Here is a 17,420-nt window from a genome sequence, read left to right as displayed (position 1 = left end):
ACGGTGAGCGGGCGATTATAAAGGGATTTGTGTACTACAGTTATTAAATACTTGGAGTTACCTTTGCAGGTTGGTACTTTCCCCTTTTTACTCCTATGCCTCCTCTAGGAAAACATTTGGCTATAAAAGTTGCTGATAAATAATCAGAAATCACCACAGCCTCCTATTAAAACCAGTGAAAAACACCAGCCGACTATGGTGTTAAACTCAGTTTGCGGTTGCATTACACTAAAGCCCGTGTACAGCCTGTCCAGTTACAGCACAATAAACATTACGTCTATAACGAAATTGTGGAAACATCTGTTGTTGCCCTGCTTTAACATCATATTTGACTGTGGCTGAGAGAGCAGTCGATAAGGACACAACAGCTGTTTCTCAGTTACAGTTTTGTTGAAAAAGGAAAACGCCCTGATTGGTTAGAATAATAACTAATTCTGAGACTTTTGCTTATTCCTTGATGTTAAGAATGACACAAAAGCGTAGACAAAATCATGATAATAATGAGGAAAAATAAGGCTTCAGGTGGTTAATAAGTTGGAATTTTTGGTCGTCAGTTTGTAATGCCACCTAAAACGTATCCCGTTTGCAACCATCATTTTAATGTGGCAGTTTACCTGGAACACCTGGAGAAAGGTTTTCCTATCTCAGGCATTTTCACACTGTGCAACAGCTGGCTATCCATTTGGTGCCTGTATCTGACTTAGCCTTACCGTTGTCCACTTTGCTAACCCTGTTACCTTACACCATTGATACCAGGTCTTTCAACTATGTTTAACGTGTCACATTATTAATGTTAAAGTCAGTCTTCGATGTAATGTTCCTTATTTGCCATAACTAACTTACCTAGGTTAGCTACCTTGCAGCCAGGACAATTGTTTACTCTAGCTACAGGTGTGTTATTGGCGTTGTGTCATGGCTGTCTGTTATCTAACTGCAGTATAACATTGCAGTCATCTCATTAATAAACGATAACCTCAACGTTAATTTCGAGTTCCCTTAAGAGACAGTTAACACGGCGCAGGTTGTCAGCAACAGAAGTTAGTTATTTCCAATAGCGCAGCTAACGTTACTCACTCAGTCAGTCGGCACAGTGGCAGCAGTCTTGACTGAAACGCCGATGCGAAAGTGATGATTCCTCTGCAGCTCTTCCCAGAAATGTTTAACGTCAGCGAGCCCCGATGATCAGCTACTGTCTGCAACACCTGAGACGTATAACAAGCTAGCTACCTAGATAAACACAGGACAAGGCAAAATGTGACATGCTAGCGTTAGCTACCAAACGCAACCCAGCTAGTAGTTAGCAAGATGAAGATGTGCTTTTCTCGTAATATAACGACGATCGCTTGTATTAGCTACACCTAAAACAAATACAGCAGGCAGCGAGCGACGGTGACGATGCTAAGAATCGATAATGCTAGCCTAATTGCCAATTTTATCGAGGTAACTTTCCATCCAACCCTGCTCCTCGGAAAAAGAGTAAGAATTTCGCCATCGCTTACAGGGCTCCGTGCGCATGCGTATTACAGCAAATCATGACGAATCCCATTCCAAGATAGCGAAGACAAAACATTCCTAATATTGTCACGTTAGTTTAACCGAGTCGGTGTCGCGGACGCGGTAGATATGCGTTGCGGCTACAGTCAACTTCATATGTCTTCCTACATGTTCATGATTTTAAGGAAAACCTTAAGGTTGACGTGTCTGTGATCGGTTCGTCCACAGACTCGGTCACGGAGAAATACGTGTACTATGTGGCAAGGTGAGAAATCCGTTTTGAATCACCTAAACGCGAACAGTCTTGCGCTGCGCTTGCACGGCTACAAATGTGCCGGGGCAATGCTGAAACCGTAGCCAGCTTCTCAATGGAGATGCCCGGTCCACCTTAACAGTATCATATTGCCTTTACGGCGTGCTATTGGTACTGTTCATTCATTTTTTTTTTTTTTTAACCATGCATCTTGTAGGGAAATAAAATTACTATAAGTACCACCAAGTAAACTGACATTGTCTTTAACACTGCATTTTTGAATTGAATAAAATATTCCCATTTACCACTCCCACTAAACTCTCTAAATCTCTTTTGGGTCTTTGATAATATGCCTGTCGTTGTCAAAATTATATGACAGACATCATACGTGTATGAGTGAGTGAGTATGAGTATATCTTCTATATACGGTTAATACAAGCTTAATATCTCAGGACAATGCTCAGCTTTACGGCATAGAACAGTATCTTCTGACTCCCACAACAAATGATGCTGTAACGCTTCTTTCTCTCTCTCTCCATCTTGTATGAAATTCTGATGTCTTTCACGTGTGCCATTATATAAAGTCAAAAGGTAGAAAAGTCTGGTTACACAAATGCTGGTCCATTTCTGTGGCTCTACCTCCTTAATCGTTGCAAGGTCTCAGGAACTTACTGACATACTGACAGGTAACATCACCAATAATGCATCAATCAAAATCCAGTACCACAGAGCGTAATTTTAAACAAATCCACAATAGTATTTCTTTGTTGTGTTAGCATATGCTGCGGTGCCAAACTCTTACTTAGCTACTTAGACTTACAGTTTAGCATTGCAATCGTTCAACCACAACCGTTGGTCAAAATAGTTCATATGTGCACAATTACCCGGAGAGGAAAACAAGGGAAAAAAAAAACAAAAAACTGTTAAGCGATTATGCGTGTGTGTGTGTGTGTGTGTGTGTGTGTGGGCGTGTGCGTGGGTGTGTGTATATATATTACATGACACAAATGATACTTACCGATACATATGATTTTTTTTATTTTTATTTTTTTTCAAATAAAATATATCAAATACGTCAGTTCAGTTGCCGTAAAGCTTCGGCACAAACAAGTGCATGTGTCATTCACTGACGTGTACTAAGACCAGGCTCTCCACTGCTCCACCTGCTGGACTTTATTAAGGAGTACCGTGTTGCTTCTGCATCAATAGTCATTGGAAATTCAAAGTGAAAAGGAGCCCTATTCCACAAAACATGTTTTTCTTTTTTTTTTTTAAATCCTAATGAGCCCTTGAGACGGACTGATGACAGTTGGTTTCCGCATCTGTCTTATTCTCCCGCTTTACTTTTTTTTTTTTGTTTTTTTTTTTCCCCCCCGCAGTTTCCGGGAAGAAGAGTCTATTGAGGCATAGAAATAAGTCATAAATAAAAATGAATAAATATGCAATAACAAACATTGGAAGTTCCAAGCTCCGACTTCCGTGAACGCACCATCTCACTACAGGAAGTAAGGAGGTGGTGTGTTCTTTTCAGTCGGTGGTGTAGCGATTAAAGCTAACTATAACACGGTGCAACCACAGCTACTGATGTGAAGTTATGGCATATCAGACTGCCGAGACGGTTTCATCAGCAACCTGATTCGTCAGATATGTTGGTTGACAAATTTTCTGTGTCACCGTCGACTGTAAAACGACATCGCGGACGAATCACTAGCTAGAACAACAGCAAGGTAATGTCAACAGTTTGAACCATCGGCGGCTCACTGAAGCAGCAGCAGCGCTCCCCACGCAAATTAGTTTAGGTGTTTTTTTTATGTTTGTGTGTTTGGGGTTTTTTTTTTTTTTGGATAGTACTGATAGTTGGCGATAATGTTAATACTACATAACTTTTATGTTGTGAGCTTCTAACCCCGGGCTGCAAGTCCTACAACGCAACATACCTAGCCCCCCTCCCTCTCTTGATTGTATGTATCATCTCTAGGATCTTTCAATTTGAAGTGTTGAACACCTCATATAATGCCCCCCCCCCAAAAAATCTCGATTGTATGTATCATCTCTAGGATCTTTCGATTTGAAATGTTGAACACCTCACATAATGCTGTGTGTGGTTGGTTGGGGGGGGTGGCATTCATAAGGTGTGGGTTCAGGCAAAGTTCAACTTCATCTCATTGCTCACTGAGATACAATCCCCGTAGTTTTGTTAGATGTAACAGTAAGTTAGAAATAACAGGTAATTTCCCGAGCATTTTGAAAGTTTGGAGTTTGTTAGTTATGATCTCCAGACGCGTGCCTGGTGCCTCTGATTAAACTGACAGTCTCACCATAATGTACGTTTTTCCCTCTATATGCCTTTTACATAGTTAGTATCAGTTTGGAGGAAGGCAGCCTTGCACAAAGAGACCAGTAGGTTTCACGAGCGTATATTAATGTGTGAAAAAAATGAGCGAAGCTAATAAATGATCTCCGTTAAATACAGAGGCCCAAGCAACCTACTTCAAATCCACTTATGTGGTCTTGTTATACCACCCTGAGAACATCATGATGAGAACTGAAAAGAAGAGTGCTTTCATGACATGCGGTTCAGCCATTGTTCTGGAAACACTGAGTTAGGCTTTAGATATAGTGGAGGAAAGAAAAACGTAGAAGTAACATGACCTGGACTTCACTCATTCTGTCAGTAAACTCAGGTTAATGGGTGAACCTCAGTCAACACGCATACATGTTTTAATCTGTCCACAAAGCTGGGCTCAGTGCCCAGTTGCTCTCTGGGACCCTGGGAAGTTTTCAGATGTGGAAAACCTAGTGGACATTTTATCCACTCCGTTTTTGCTTTATGAATGGACAATATTTAATTTCCAGTTTCTAATATGCTTCTTTGCTGTTCTCATTGAACAGTCTAGTTTGACCTTCTTTTGGTCGGAGTTTGCCAGGCATTTTTTAAGAACTGTATTATAAAAACAAGGGTGATTCGCATGCAGTCAAGGATTTATTAACTGGAGCAGGAATGGCTTTAACATGACCGCTTCTGCATAGTTCAGCTTGACTGTGACTCAGCATTTTACTTTCCGTTATGAATCAATTCATTCTTTCAAATAATATCCAAACTACAATGCTCAGTGAACATGCACATGGTAAAATAAATCTTAGGAATAAATGCAGACAACACACAATACAACAGTTCCGTCAGATTTTGATTCTTATCTTTCCACTAAGGTCTTGCCCCACATTTCCAGGTTTTGTGCATTATATTTTCAAATCAAAATATCTAGATGACTTATATTCACCTCTGTTTAACTGTGTTTTCTCCTCATTTCACAGCTGAGTAGTATGCTGGACGTGGGGAAGTGGCCAGTATTTGCACTCCTCCCTCCTGAGGAACTACGGCTTATCCGGCAGGCTTGTGTCTTTGGCAGTGCTGCAAATGAAGCCCTCTATGTCACAGTTAATGATGAGGTAACACTTGGACTTGAAGCAAGGGTACTTTAATCCTTTTGTTTACATTAAGATGTCTTGCGAGACTCAATATCTCCTTTCATAATAGTGGTTTGATTATATTCTGTTTAGAAGTGGATAGAAAAATGTTGCAGGCCTCTCACTCTCTGGCTGATACGAGGTGCATTTCCAGGCATGCACAGGGATAAGCAGATAGAATGAGACTATCTTTAGCCATATAGGCCTAATACCTGAGCAAGCTCCATTTTTATCCTGTGGAAGGCTGTAGAGCGTGCCTCATGTTTCCACCCTGGCTCATTTGTTTGTCCCTGTAGCCCAAATAGTTTGTTTTCAGAGCAGTTGATCGTGGTGTAAAAAAAATGCATTTAAGCGGATTTCACTTCAGATGCTACCCAGTACTTATGATAACAAAATCTTACAAAAGATTTGGCTGCAGATGTAGTTTAATTTGGCAGTGAATAGTGCTGAAATGATTAGTCCATTAATCAGTTAATCACATGACACAAAATTAATTGTCAAAATCTCACCACTGGCACTGGGAAGTTATGTTGGACATTTTTTCTCTATTTCGTGACATTTTAGAGACTTTATGAAATGAAAACAATAATAGACAAATTAATTGATGATGAAAATATTTTTGAAGACTGTGAAATAGCTTTTCACACTTTTCCATTATTTTAAACGTTTATTATATTCCTACCAGATAGTGTTGCTATTTAGTCTCCTCCCAGTATGTAAACTCACCAAATCTTGACTGGGGTATCAATATATGTCAAGAAACACTAGAATGTTGCATGTATGTATCATTTATTATATATAAGAAGTATTTCAGAAGTGATGTTTGATATTTGCAGGTATTTGCTCTGGGCACCAACTGCAGCGGCTGTTTAGGGCTCGGAGACCTTCAAAACACTATTGAGCCACGCAGGATTGATGTCTTGTGTGGAAAGAAGATTGTGTCCCTAAGCTATGGAACAGGACCACATGTGGTTATTGCCACTGCAGGTAATCCAGTTCAGAAAACTTTTATTTGTCCCAAGGGCAAATATCCTCAGGAGACGGAGGAATGACATCACAGACAAACATGAAAACACGTGCAGATGTCTAGAGTCTGGTTTTATGATAATGCTGTGTCACGGCTGCCCAAATTTGTATCAAAAAATCAAATATATTAACACATAAAAGTATGGCAATAGCATTTAACAGTTCAGTGTAAAGTGGTACGAAAGTGGCCCTCTTTATTTAATGGTGAACTACCAGCACAATTTTATATTAAAAGGAGACGGAATATATTAAATTTAATCCCTAAAGGCCCAATCGGTGTTTTCTGATCATAGGAATTAGAGGTGCAATACATACACTCTAATATGGATGAAAAAAAAGCTTTTTGTTTTGCAGCAATCAGATTTCAAATATAGTGCTATTTTACTGCAGTTACTCAAATTAAATTGAACTTTTACAGAATAATTTCCAGATGTCTAGTGTCAGTAATTATATTTAAAGATCGGCGAGTAGATTGCAAAGGGATTTTTGGTAATGGGGCTTCTCTTTTGTCCATATTTGGATCTTGGATTGTACCTTTCATCCAGACATCTTTACACTGTTTTAATGCGTTGTTAGGTGATATGTAAAGGTGCTGTTAGATACAAAAACACGCTAACACCTTCAGTCAATTCCTTATGACTGAAGCTTTTAGCCAGGAGAGGATTTTTTCAGGTGGTCTCCAACTTTCCTCTGATGTTTTGACCCTGAACCAACACATCCTCCAGTTGCTGGGTCGGCAGTGATAGCCCATCACTGCCCATCTTCGCCTGGCTTCTAGCTCAACTCTTCCTGCCTGTTACAGACCCAACAAGAGGCTCTTTCCGCTGCCTACCCCAACCTCTGTACAGTTGTCTTCCTTTACCTTCCTGCTATTCCCAGAGCTGTGAACATCTTACACACTGAGTTCACCAGGAAACCCCTGCAGCCAAACTCAACTGGAAACAGCCAGGGCTGCCACCCTTTGTCCCTGCATTGTTGGACCAGGCCCTGGTACTTGGTGGCCATCATCTCCGAGGCCTCTTCGCATCCGTCTTTCCACGGGACCATCAGTTCAATCAGGCTGATCCTCTGTGTGTAGTTTTCTTTCCAAGACCTCCTCTCCAATGAATGTGCCAGCTGCAGGAGGCCCTTCTTGCTCTTCTTGGAAGAGGGCGGCTTCTCCCCCTCCCTGATGAACTGGATGGATGGGGCTGGTCTCATGTGGGTCTGAAGCCTTTTCCATCACTCCTGCTCTATGATGTCAGCCAGTCTTCTGAGGATCTTGTCATGACGCCATCTGTATCTGTCCTGCAACTTCAGCATGCTTTCTGCCTGTGCTACTGGGGTGTCAGCTGCCGACTTGTGTCCTGATCTTGTGGTGACACCTGCACCTCTGGTCTTTCATCACTGGAGTCTCTGTACATCGTCTCAATCCTGCACTTTGCCACCTTGAACTCTTTGACCACTGATGAGAGGGGTAGCCGTATCTGTCCAAACCTGATGTATAGCTCTACTGATGTGAAGCTTGGTGGAATTCTAAGCCTGATGGTGGATCAGTAAGGCTGATCCCCTTATCTTTCTCAGCCATTCATCAGCTTGTTTCACTGACCTGGATATGTTGCTTCTCTCCTTGACAGGGGCATCATATTACATACCTAGATATTTTATTGGATTTTCCTCAGTTGATGGTATAACCTCTCCCGGGACCTGGAGCTAGAACTGGAACTAGCTGGTCACTTTCCCATTTCTGGTCGCCATGCTTCTTGATTTACTTGGTTTGAACTTCATTCTTGTCCATGCTGCTAAGTCATCAAGTGCCTTTAGGATCCACCTTGCTCATACATGGGATGACGTTGTTATGGTTAGGTCACCCATAAAACCTCTTATTGGAGGTTGGCGGGTGCTGGATGAGATGGGGGAGATCGTGCAGCCCGTTACAATTCCCTTTTCCAGGTCCTGCCACTGGGTTGTGAAATGGGCAGTCTGGAATCGTCATACTGTGGTAATTTTTAACCAACTTCCATTTTCTTGCATTTTCTCATACATCATGTTTGACATAATATAATTAAGAATGTCAATCATTTATCAAAAGATATTAAAGCAATTGATAATACAAAATAAATGCTAGTCACTGCCTTAGTGATGTGATCTGTGCTAGCTTGATACCTCTTTGTCTGCTCTATTTGTGTGTATGTGTATTTTCTCTGATGCTTTTTTTCTGCAAGTAAATTTGTCAAAAAAAACAAAATTTCCATATCTCGTCACTTCTGTTGAGAGGAGTACAGAGCCTGTGCTGTAAATTATGTAAAGTCGACTGCTTCTTATCTGTTAATAAAACATTAACCACTGTGACAACATGAATAAACGTTTCCCTGCTGCTGTGTAGACGGAGAGGTGTTTGCTTGGGGCCACAATGGTTACAGCCAACTTGGCAATGGGACGACCAACCACGGACTGACCCCTGCCCTGGTGTCTACAAATCTCCTTAGCAAGAGAGTGACAGAGGTGGCCTGTGGCTCCCACCACACTATTGCCCTCACAACTGATGGAGAGGTAATTTATCCTCAGTGGTGTCCTTGCTTTAGTTTCTTTCTGCTTAATATGTGTGTTTCTTTGGACAGTGATCATTTTATCTCTGCTCAGGTGTACGCATGGGGTTACAACAACTCAGGCCAAGTCGGTTCAGGGTCTACTGCCAACCAGCCGACACCACGCCGGGTCAGCAGCTGCCTGCAGAACAAAGTGGTGATAAACATAGCCTGCGGACAGCTTTGCTCAATGGCTGTTCTGGACAATGGAGAGGTAATGGGTCATATCAATCTGCAGATGTTTACATGAATAAATGAAAAATTGCTCTCAGTAGGTCAACTTTTTGGCAGTCAGCAGTGCTTAAGTATTTTTTAAGTGGGTTAACTAATGGAATTTTTTTTTTTTTTTTTTTTAAATACAGATTCAGTACAAATAGAAGGGGCAGATCTTTGTAAACTAATTTTTGCCTTGATTTGATGCCCTCACACATGCAAAAGTTGCTGTGTTTTCTCCACCAAGAAGACAATATTCATCATAGTTTACAGTAAATTAAGACTCTCTTGCCTTGGGGACATATCAGGATGTACATATATCCACTAAAAGAAAATGAAGAGAAAAATTGAGAGAAAATGCAATCGAGCTGCTGATATATTCAAAGTATATACAGATAAAAGTCAATAGAAGCTGAAAACAATTAACAAAATGTCAAACATGATACATCATCTTAATCTGTCCCCTGTTTGTAGATCTATGGTTGGGGCTACAATTGCAATGGACAGCTAGGTTTGGGCAACAACGGAAATCAGCAGACACCCTGCAGGATCGCTGCCCTCCAAGGTGTCAGCATCATCCAGGTAAGAGCCTAGAGTGAGAGAATTCTTATTAAGTTCTGCTTTTGATTCATTCATTTCGGTTAACAATCGGCTTAACTACATTCTTCCTTCTATACACAGGTTGCCTGTGGATATGCACATACGTTGGCACTTACAGATGAAGGTTTTGTTTACGCCTGGGGAGCCAACTCATATGGACAATTGGGAACGGGCAATAAGAGTAACCAAGCTCTCCCCACTCAAATAAACACAGACAAGGAGAGGTTAGCATTTTTTGTTTTTACCCTGGCCTAAATTAGCAGTGGCACCCCTCTGCCACTATAATAAGTCGCTAAGGGGTACATGTCAACATCCTATGAGATTATTTTTTTTAGTCGCTAAATGTCTATATGGTTAAACATCGTGGAGTAATAAGAGATTGATTGCTGACCAATTATTATTAGAGTATTATTAGAGAAGTAATGCTCACTTTGGAGATCTGCTTCTTCTTGTCTCTATATTGGACATGCAGTCTGCATAAGAAGGCTATACATTAGTAGTACTTCAAGGTTTGAATTCTATTTTTGTCACTAGGATGGTGGAGGTGGCCGCATGTCACACCAGCCACACGTCAGCCGCCAAGACCCAGAGTGGACAGGTTCTGATGTGGGGTCAGTGTCGAGGTCAAGCTGTGGCCAGCCCCCACCTCACCCATTTCAGCAGCACGGACGATGTGTTTGCGTGCTTCGCCACACCTGCAGTCACATGGCACCTCCTCTCAGTAGGTAGGTGTGGTGTAAGAATGTAAAGTTTCCTAAAATCCTCAATAATCCAGGACATTTTTGTTAATCATTTGCCCATTGTCCCATTTATCTTGTGACTGGTTAGAGGTAATCATACCATGCCGTGGGTACATGCCTGTGTGTCATAGGTACAAATTCCTGGAAGTGGTCTGAAAAATAAACAGGAAACTCTGTTTCCTGATCACTTAAAAAACAATCATATGACTCCCGATTGATCTTATTTGAGTGACATACATTTCACTTTGAGATCTTGGATTTTTTGTATATATATTCCGTTTCGTAAAGCTAAGGACATCTCTCTGAAAAATCTGTTCAACCAACAAGCCGCTGAAATCACTCTCTCTCTTTTAAGTGCAATCTTTTTCTGTTGTTACCTGTTCAACTGTAGTGCTCGAGGAACAAGTGATTCCAATTACATTTGGGATTTTCTAGAATTTCCTTTTCACATTGTCTACTACAGAGAGTCATATCTGGAGGGTCTAAAGGAATCAATTTAAATAGTCATTTTTATTTCAATAAAAGAACGTATTAGCGTACCCTGTCTAGAGGTGCTTTAGCTTTACAGTGAAATACACCCGTTCTTACCATAAAATAGACATAATTATACAATAATGTAACATTTATCCCAGTTTCAAATGCAGGCGTCATTTAACAGAAAACGTTTGGTTATTTATTCCTTTTTTTTTTTTTAAAAACAAACAAAACAAAACGTATTTTCTTTATTTGTGTCAGATGGCGATGACTACCTGACTGTGGCCCAGTCTCTGAAGAAGGAGTTCGACAGCCCGGAGATTTCAGACCTGAAGTTCTTGGTTGATGGGAAGTGTATCCATGTTCACAAAGCCCTGCTGAAAATCAGGTAGAGAAAAAAAAAAAAAAAAAGACCCTACCAAGTCCAAAGTGAAAATGTGAACTAGTGCTAATTGGTTAGCATCATTATTTTGCGAATAGGGCAAAAGTCACAATGTTTCCAAATGTTTATGATTTTTATTTTCTCACCTTTAGTTTTTGAAAATTAATATTTATTTTATTATATTTTTATTATACAGTGTAATATAAATTCCTTGATGGAAGTCTAGAATAACCAACCAAAAGAGCACAGTTCCCAGCCAATCACGTGATATTTTGGGTAGATAGTGTGTGTGTCTTCTGAGGTGTACAATGTGTGAAAACATTTAGAAGTTTTGAACACACAAAATACTGAATTTTGTCTAGAATATACATCTTGGCCTATCGTGGTTCTTCCTTACAGTAACCAAATTAAGAATGACTTTGTGGTGTAGATGTAGACCCTTATGTAAAAATGGAAACAGTGTCTCCGGGTTTTCCTCTCGGATGTCGGGCCACTGCGCTCTTTTCATCGTTGCTTGACCGTGCTTTTTAGGAGATGATTTTCCTTTCTTCTTCACCAGAGCTGCTTCACCACCCTTACATTCATTTTGGTCACATGGGTAGATTTTTTTTTTTCTGCATTCAGAGGTTGTGCTTGGTCATGAGATGAGGAGGTGAAGGTGATGGGTATACCCCAGTAGGGTTTTCGGGGGAAGAGAAACACACTGAGCCATCTTCCTTTGATAAAGAATTTATTACACACACACACACACACATATATATATTATATATACATTCTGTGCTGAGTTTCCTATATTTATATGCCATTGGTTAAACAATATTTCCTCATCTTTCCTGTCAATGTCACGGGGAAGCAAAGACAGAGACCTCTTGTTTCCCGTTTTTTTTTCTTTTTATAGCCTCACTTGGACACAAAGTATCTGCATTCCAGTCCCTTGCTCTTTTGCACTGTCAGTAGGAAGGAGCCAGACTGTCTGTGACATCAACCTTAGTGCACATGTTCGCACGAGTACGCCACAGCGAAAAAAACAAAACGCCTGCTTTGGCAGGATCCCATGCAAATGATGTGTTTGCGATGCACTTCGAGAATGAAGACTCGCCATGTCCTGAGAAAAAATGATAGCGAGGCAGTGTTTTGAGCCAGGAGACATTAGCACTGAGGGGAAACTTGTTAAAAAAAATAAAATAAATAAATATAATGCAGAGGACCGTAAGGAACAAATAAACAAATATTGAAAAATCCTGCGGGTTATAGTAGTTGGCAGAGTGCCTCCACTTTGCCCCAGGAAGTTTATAATGGCCTGAAGACTGAATCTTGAGTTACCAGTACATGACTTTGTAAAATGTGTTTTTTCAGTTGGATGTACTGTAACAGTAACAATTACAGTACACGTACATTTAAAAAAAGACCCATGGCTGTGTCTACATACTTGTTAAGGGGTATTAACTTTTGGGGGAAATTATGTAGTGATGGGATACAGATAAGATACGACGGGGGGGGGGGGACACGATTTTGATCCAAATCAGTCAAATGGTGAACACTAATGATAATTAATACAGTGAGCTACAACAACCAACAAGTAAGAAATTACTGCTGAATGTTTTTAAAATTGTGTTTGCAGATTTTTTCTCATACTTTTCCTTTTTTATAGGCAGCCACTGTTTCCACTGATTTCCACTGAGTATGAAAATGAATTAGCAACCTCTTGAAACCTGCTTGAGTTGTGTGAACAATCAGACTAAACAGCGAGGCTCATTATGTTTTGTTTATTTTTATTTTTTTTGCACATTTTATTCCCTTTAGGTGGTAATTAAATTTGCAGACTGCAGTGTTCTACCTCAGAGGGATAATATTTATTTGACAGTTGTTGCAAAGCTTGGATTGAGCTCTTGGAAAGTGGCATATTGGTTTCGAATCACTACAGCACGATGTGCAAAGTAGCAGTAGTGTGAAAGAGGCATAATTTGCACTGAGTTGGCTAAAACATGCAAAGTTACCGGTGACATCCTTTTAGCACGTCACACGAAACGTCGGCTCCTTTTCTTCCCTCTCCAGGTGTGAGCATTTTCGTGCACTACTGAACGAAACAGATGAGGACGCTATAGAAATCCACCAGTTCTCGTACCTGGTGTACAGAGCCTTTCTGGAGTACCTCTACACAGACACTATAAACCTGCCACCAGAGGACGCTATTGGTAAGCTCAGAGATGGACCACGGTCCCGTACACCCCGAGAGCACTATAAATCCATTTGGTGCGCAAGATTTAAACCCATTCACCTGTGCGCTGTTCCTGTGTGTGTGCGTAGGGTTGCTAGATTTGGCTACGTTCTACCGGGAGACGAGGCTGAAGAGGCTGTGCCAGGAAACGATCAAGAGAGGCATCTCTGAGGAGAACGCCATCACTCTGCTGTCTGCTGCTGTCAAGTATGAGGCGCGGGTAAGCTCATAGCCCCTGACACACAGTCAGACACCGTGGTGGTGGGTGCCTTCACAGTAGCTAGTCGGTTATACTCCTCAGCACTGACCAGACAGCCCTCTTCATTTTTAGGACCTGGAGGAGTTCTGCTTCAAGTTTTGCGTCAACCACCTAACAGCTGTCACGCAGACCCAGGCCTTTGCAGACATGGACCACGACCTGCTCAAGAACTTCATTAGCAAAGCCAGCCGCTACGGGGCCTTTAAAAACTGACTAGCGTGCCCCCTTCGACACGACGAGGTTTAAGCTCACTGAGGTCCTGAGAGCCGACCGCAGACCAAAGTAGACCGTAGGCCAAAGTACGCACAAGGCTGATCAGTGCTTCAAAGACTTGTCGCTTTGGGATGCAAACACTGCAGAGGCGAGTTGTTTAAGGTGTCACCCTCTAACTGATGCTCCTGGGTTACGGCCCTAAACCTCGCCCCAAACACACCGGTTGCTCGGGGGGTAAATACACCACTTGTCCGGTCACAAGCAGACAGTGATGAGGCCGAATAGAGAGATGCGCCACAGTGGTCGTCTCTTTGTCATCTTTGTGTTACCGATCGTGTGCTCGGCTGATTCAGCGTCTGATTTGCTTGATTGAGCTTGTCACCAGACGGGTGAAGTGCACGGGGCTCTCCCCACGGCGGCAGCCCGCTCAGACAGGATACCTGACAATACTGCATCCTAAACATAGTTCACGCTTATGATCAGTGTGTATATTGTTCTTTAGTACATATCTGATCGGTAGTGACAGGAAGTGATCAGCTAAAAACAAGTCGGCCAATAACTGACCTTACACATTGTGCTGCTTTTCTTTTAAGCCTTGATTCTCAAACTTTCTGGATTGAGAAGTAGTATTCAACGAGGAAAAACATGCAAGCTTTTCTTCTGTTTTACAAAACCGCAACTTACGTTTGACACCTTTTTTCTGAAAGATTATAGTTTGTGTCGAATCAGTGATGATATCTGTACTCTTGCATAGGTCAGTGTTAAATTTTGCCACTTTGTTTTACGTTGTAGTTATTCGCCTTTGCCATCCGAAGTTCTAGTTACTGTTTGAGGTTTGTATTGGCTTAAGTTTGCAACTGTTTTTGCTGTAGACAGTTGCAGCAGACTTGATAGAAAAAGTGGCAGTCAGTTACACATTACGAGAGATAATGACATCCTACTGGATGTTTTCTTTTGTTCAGATTAATCCTCCACTGGAAACAGTGTCTGACTTAAACAAGCATACTGATTCCGGTGTAGCCTGTTCACGATGTTACACTGTCTTTGCAGCTGATTTTACAGTTGTGTTTCATTGCAGTTTGGTATGTTTACACAAGTTTGGTTGTTCATTGTGTTTTTTTTTTTGTTTTTTTTTTTTTTTAATATGTTGGCAGCAAACTTCTGGTTCTTTTTACAAGTGTTTCTTTATATCTCTCCCCTGGTAGCACCTTGTGGTAATTAAATGGTGCTAGCTTAGTGTACATGCCATCCGTGACCATGTTGAATATAGCCCAAGTCTCATACAGTGGAGGACCACAACGTCTTTAAATGTAGTTACCAGATAATTCCACATCATATTCCTAAATCCGTCTATAGAGAATGTAACAGAATGCTTCTACTTTAACAAGCCTATTGTTGTATTTTTTTGGGAAGATTTTGATAATTACTAAAAAAAAATGCCTGTTTGCTCTCATTTTGTATGGAAAAAGCTGTACACTGCTGACAGTGACACTAATGATAACATTTGACAATCTGAAATGTATTAAAATGAATAACTGCATAATTTGATGTATGAATTATTGCTGCGATTGGGGGTCTGTTATGGTACGATTTACAGCCTTTACGTACATGTATATGCAATGTAAATGATAGTGTAGAAAATATACGGCCCATACTGTACCCTTTTTCTTTTCTTTTTGTGGGCGAATGTTCAGCTGGCTACAAGTTGCAAAACACAAACTGTGGTAACTCTGTGTTTGACCAATAGCAGATCTAAGCCATCAGACGACAGTGAGCAGTACCTAAATATCTGTTCAGAGTCTTGCATTTCTGTGCTGAACGCCTGCTGAGTACCCAGAGTACATGCTGTGTCTTTTGCACTTGCCTCAGTCTGTTGTCGTGATTTTACCAAAAGATTAATTTGCCACTTACCGGCACATTAACGTTGCTTCAACTGACATTTAAGTGCGTATGGCTTTGAGGATAACGCCCTCTGTGATATACAGTATTGAAGACTGTCTGTCTGTTGTAAGGTTCTCTGCCGATTGAGCTACCAAACTAGTTGGGGAGACGGCTACGTCTTCCACAATTACTGGTCATATCCACAATACTGCAAGGGAGAGTCAAAACATGAAATGCTCACTGGTAATTTGTGCTTTTCTTATTTCATTTAACTGTACATTAAGGAAATACAACAGACTGTACAGTGCGACATACTGTAATAGAGCAAATACATTTCATTTCACCTATTTAGGTTTCTTTTGGGACTAGGCGCCTTTTAATAGTATAGTACGCAGAATTAGGCAGTCGATCAAGTTAATATGTTATGATTTGGAGAAAGCCTAAGACTAAACATATGTATATAGTCCCACAAAATTGCTTAACAGAGTTGACACACGGGTTAAACGGTTTTAAGTGGAAGTGAGGAACTGCACACAGCTGCCAACAGTAACTGGCAATCTGCCACGTACAAACCTCACTACACTGTGAAAAATATCATCCGAATTATAGACTCATTCTGAAGTGAAGTATTCTGATCGTGTGTTTAATTTAAGAACAGCGGTATGACAATGTAGAAATACTTGTTCACAAGTTCTGCACTCAAACTAGCTTGAGATAAAGTTAAGAGGCATTGACAATAACATGCACTAATGTGCAAGAAAACATTTGACTGTTGTACCGGGTCGAGAGCTGGAGCTGAATTTAACTACTTAACATATAATATTGGGTAGTTTATAATTTTCTAATATTAATTATATATAAGTAAAATCTTAATCTGCAAACGTGCTATAGCCATCGTAAGTCATGAGTAAATATACTTCCTATACTTTCCACCAACTTAATTTTCTGTCATTTGAGATAAAGAATAACCTCCAATATTTCTGCTTTGAGGGGAAATAAAGTACCAGTTCCCTGTGTTGACGCTGTAGGAGGCAGGAAGTTGTTGGCTCGGTAGAGGAGAGCTGAACTTCACGTGCGGTATTTTAGAGTTTGCTGTGACAGGTTACTATGGCTACACCAGCTTGCGGCTCCTGTGTGAGCGGCTCCAGCACTTGCTGGTCTCATATCAATGCCGCATGATATTACCACATCCTTTTAAGCAGAACAATTTTTGGCCGCAACAGAATCTTAGTTCACTTTTTTTTTTTTTTTTTTGCTCCAGTATCCATGAAACCTGTAGACAAACATCAGCTTAGCCTGTCTCTCCCTCAGCCTTTGCATAGCTATTCAAGCATGCAGTACAGCCTTTTTAACCCCCGAGACAAAATTAAAACAGTGAGTCAGCTCCCTCGGGATTACGGTATGCTGCGAAACACGTAAATGAGCGGTGAAGCGGGAAAATAAAATATATTCAGAGAATTGAAAGTACAGCCTGAAAATTTGTTAATAGTTTAGCGTTTCATATAAAAGTCTTCTAATCAAGTGGAGCCAAAAGGCCCGTAACACATGGACATCTTATTTATTGAAGAGGGTGTTGGGGCTTTGGTTGTGAAGGCAAGTTGACACCGAGGTGATAAGACGTGCAGCAAACAG

General features: G+C 40.9%; 2 protein-coding genes across 6 annotated transcripts in view; one reads left to right on the top strand and one right to left on the bottom strand.

The window, feature by feature from the left end:
• The window catches only part of fndc3a (fibronectin type III domain containing 3A), a 49,708-nt gene extending 47,930 nt beyond the window's left edge, over positions 1 to 1,778 (bottom strand). Inside the window, exons 1-2 of one of the 4 annotated variants that reach the window (XM_040130385.1) lie at positions 1,686 to 1,778; positions 1,075 to 1,227 (exon numbers count right to left, since the gene is read on the bottom strand). The gene's annotated coding sequence lies outside the window, so the exon portion shown is untranslated. The other 3 variants (XM_040130384.1, XM_040130383.1, XM_040130386.1) reach the window with 3 other exon arrangements.
• A 1,459-nt stretch (positions 1,779 to 3,237) lies between these two features.
• rcbtb2 (regulator of chromosome condensation (RCC1) and BTB (POZ) domain containing protein 2) lies at positions 3,238 to 15,635 on the top strand. 2 transcript variants are annotated; one of them, XM_040130982.1, is made up of 12 exons: positions 3,238 to 3,474; positions 5,063 to 5,197; positions 6,052 to 6,202; positions 8,607 to 8,773; positions 8,864 to 9,022; positions 9,496 to 9,603; positions 9,703 to 9,845; positions 10,156 to 10,346; positions 11,097 to 11,223; positions 13,273 to 13,412; positions 13,525 to 13,655; positions 13,767 to 15,634. In XM_040130982.1, exons 2-12 carry the CDS (start codon positions 5,072 to 5,074, stop codon positions 13,905 to 13,907), a joined length of 1,584 nt encoding a protein of 527 aa, XP_039986916.1. In that variant the 5' UTR covers positions 3,238 to 3,474; positions 5,063 to 5,071; the 3' UTR covers positions 13,908 to 15,634. The 2 variants fall into 2 exon arrangements, with proteins under 2 accessions (XP_039986916.1, XP_039986917.1); XM_040130983.1 differs by lacking the exon at positions 3,238 to 3,474 and having other exon boundaries at positions 5,067 to 5,197; positions 13,767 to 15,635.
• The last annotated feature ends 1,785 nt before the right edge of the window (positions 15,636 to 17,420 follow it).

This window comes from Xiphias gladius, chromosome 7, assembly GCF_016859285.1.
Source record: "Xiphias gladius isolate SHS-SW01 ecotype Sanya breed wild chromosome 7, ASM1685928v1, whole genome shotgun sequence".
Taxonomy (NCBI): Eukaryota; Metazoa; Chordata; class Actinopteri; order Istiophoriformes; family Xiphiidae; genus Xiphias; species Xiphias gladius.
The sequence above is the reverse complement of the archived record's forward strand: the minus strand, read 5'-3'. Positions and strand labels throughout refer to the sequence as shown.